At 43.1% G+C, this 2,500-nt stretch overlaps 1 protein-coding gene across 1 annotated transcript in view; it reads left to right on the plus strand.

Annotated features, from left to right (window-relative positions):
* Positions 1 to 2,500, plus strand: part of hnf4g (hepatocyte nuclear factor 4, gamma) — a gene marked incomplete at both ends in the record, with an annotated part of 20,591 nt that overhangs the window by 11,044 nt on the left and 7,047 nt on the right. The window contains 2 exons of the mRNA XM_083658115.1: positions 905 to 1,011; positions 1,300 to 1,449. Of these exons, the coding sequence (XP_083514241.1) occupies positions 905 to 1,011; positions 1,300 to 1,449 (257 nt within the window). The remainder of the gene's footprint in view (positions 1 to 904; positions 1,012 to 1,299; positions 1,450 to 2,500) is intronic.

The following is a 2,500-nucleotide window of genomic DNA, read 5'->3' on the forward strand; positions in this document are numbered from 1 at the left end:
TTCTGAACTGCAATTTTGCGCGATCTGTGTGTGAAAGCGCCTACACATACCTTCAAACCATGGAGGGATGAGCGCCAAACAGCTCAAACATTGATCTGGGAAGGAGCTCTAGTTCCTGGTTTTAGTCCGGCACTGACTCCGCTCTGCTCAAGGATTCCTCTGAGAACATCTTAGCGATGCTATTGGCTGGCTGTTGTGCTGTGAGCGATGTTATTGGCTGGGCGTTATACAGCTCCACGTGGACCTCTACACAATGTATCCACCCAAAAACGTCCCGGAAAACCAAAACATTGCCAACACAGGCAGAGGGCAGTGTCGCTCCATGTAAACATATACCCCTTTGATAGGGGAAACCTTTGTACGCGTGTATATTTTGTTTTCTTGATGGAATAGTTGCATAGTATAACTTTAAGGCAAAATTCTTGAAAAGTATGAAGCAGGGTAGGGACTAAAATATTACCTTGATTACTTGTTTGTAAGGGGTTTACATTTTAGACTATAGGTTTTTCAAAATGAAAGTAACTCTTGTGCATGCATTGCACGTGCGTTAGTCTCTTAGAACAGACGAGTTGTCTTCCGCAATTTTCAAATGCTTCCGCCATACCGTCTGTAATTCGTGGGGGTCTTCGGCTCATTCGTCCAATCAGAATTTTTTTAAGGCGGGTCTTCCACTCATAAGTCCAATCAGAATTTTTTTCCGTGGACACACGTGTCGTGAATGGTCGGATTCCGTCGAACTTCCTTCCAGTCTGAAGGTTTTTTTCCCAACTTCCTTGTGCATGTTCTAGGGGTGTAACGTACAGACTGTTTAGCTGCATTCGCCGGATGTAGATGAGACAGTCTGTTTTAAGAGACTACACGTGCGTGCACACACTCACAAACACCAACTGTCTGTGTATTGTAGCTGTACAGAATGAGAGAGATCGGATCAGCTCCCGCAGAAGTATCCCTGACTCCCAGGACCTGCCACCAATCACCGTTCTGGCCCAAGCAGAGTCACTGTCCCAACAGGTAGCATCCCTGTGTGTGTGTGTGTGTGTGTGTGTGTGTGTGTGTGTGTGTGTGTGTGTGTGTGTGTGTGTGTGTGTGTGTGAGACGTGTGTGTGAGACGTGTGTGTGTGTGTGTGTGTGTGTGTGTGTGTGTGTGTGTGTGTGTGTGTGTGTGTGTGTGTGTGAGTGAGTGAGTGAGTGAGTGAGAGAGCGAGAGAGAGAGAGAGAACATGGATATTTTAACATTTTAATAACAGCTTGTGAGTTTATCATTCTCCCTTCTCTCTCTCTCTCTCTCTCTCTCTCTAGATCAGTAGTCCACCATCGACAGCAGATGTGTTGGAGCAGAAGGCAGCCACTGTTGGAGACGTATGTGACTCTATGAGACAGCAGTTATTGGTGTTGGTGGAATGGGCCAAATACATTCCTGCCTTTGGAGAACTGCCACTGGACGACCAGGTATGACAGGGCCATGATGCATGATGGGTAAACTCTGTCTAAAGGGTTACAAATAAAACAAGTCATGCTTTTAGCTAGGCGTGTTTTTGCACTGTGGCCAATGTGTTTTCTTTCGGATGAAAACTAGCTATTTCTGGTAACTATAAATGTAGAGGTGACAGACAAGCCACAACCGGATTACTACAGTATCACTTCTGCTTTTGGCTTTCTACAGAGTGTCCCTCCCCTACTCCAGTAACAGAGCTTGTATCTCAACCATTACAGTAACAGAGAGTGTATCTCAACCATTACATTAACAGAGCTTGTATCTCAACCATTACAGTAAAGAGCTTGTATCTCAACCATTACAGTAACAGAGCTTGTATCTCAACCATTACAGTGACAGAGCTTGTATCTCAACCATTGCAGTAAAGAGCTTGTATCTCAACCATTGCAGTAAAGAGCTTGTATCTCAACCATTGCAGTAAAGAGCTTGTATCTCAACCATTACAGTAACAGAGCTTGTATCTCAACCATTGCAGTAAAGAGCTTGTATCTCAACCATTAAAGTAAAGAGCTTGTATCTCAACCATTACAGTGGCAGAGCTTGTATCTCAACCATTACAGTAACATAGCTTGTATCTCAACCATTGCAGTAAAGAGCTTGTATCTCAACCATTACAGTAAAGAGCTTGTATCTCAACCATTACAGTGACAGAGCTTGAATCTCAACCATTGCAGTAAAGAGCTTGTATCTCAACCATTAAAGTAACAGAGCTTGTATCTCAACCATTAAAGTAAAGAGCTTGTATCTCAACCATTACAGTAACAGAGCTTGTATCTCAACCATTACAGTAACAGAGCTTGTATCTCAACCATTAAAGTAAAGAGCTTGTATCTCAACCATTACAGTGACAGAGCTTGTATCTCAACCATTACAGTAAAGAGCTTGTATCTCAACCATTACAGTAACAGAGCTTGTATCTCAACCATTAAAGTAAAGAGCTTGTATCTCAACCATTACAGTAACAGAGCTTGTATCTCAACCATTACAGTAACAGAGCTTGTATCT

The sequence above is a fragment of the Poromitra crassiceps genome (genome assembly GCF_964638095.1).
Source record: "Poromitra crassiceps genome assembly, chromosome: 2".
NCBI lineage: Eukaryota > Metazoa > Chordata > Actinopteri > Beryciformes > Melamphaidae > Poromitra > Poromitra crassiceps.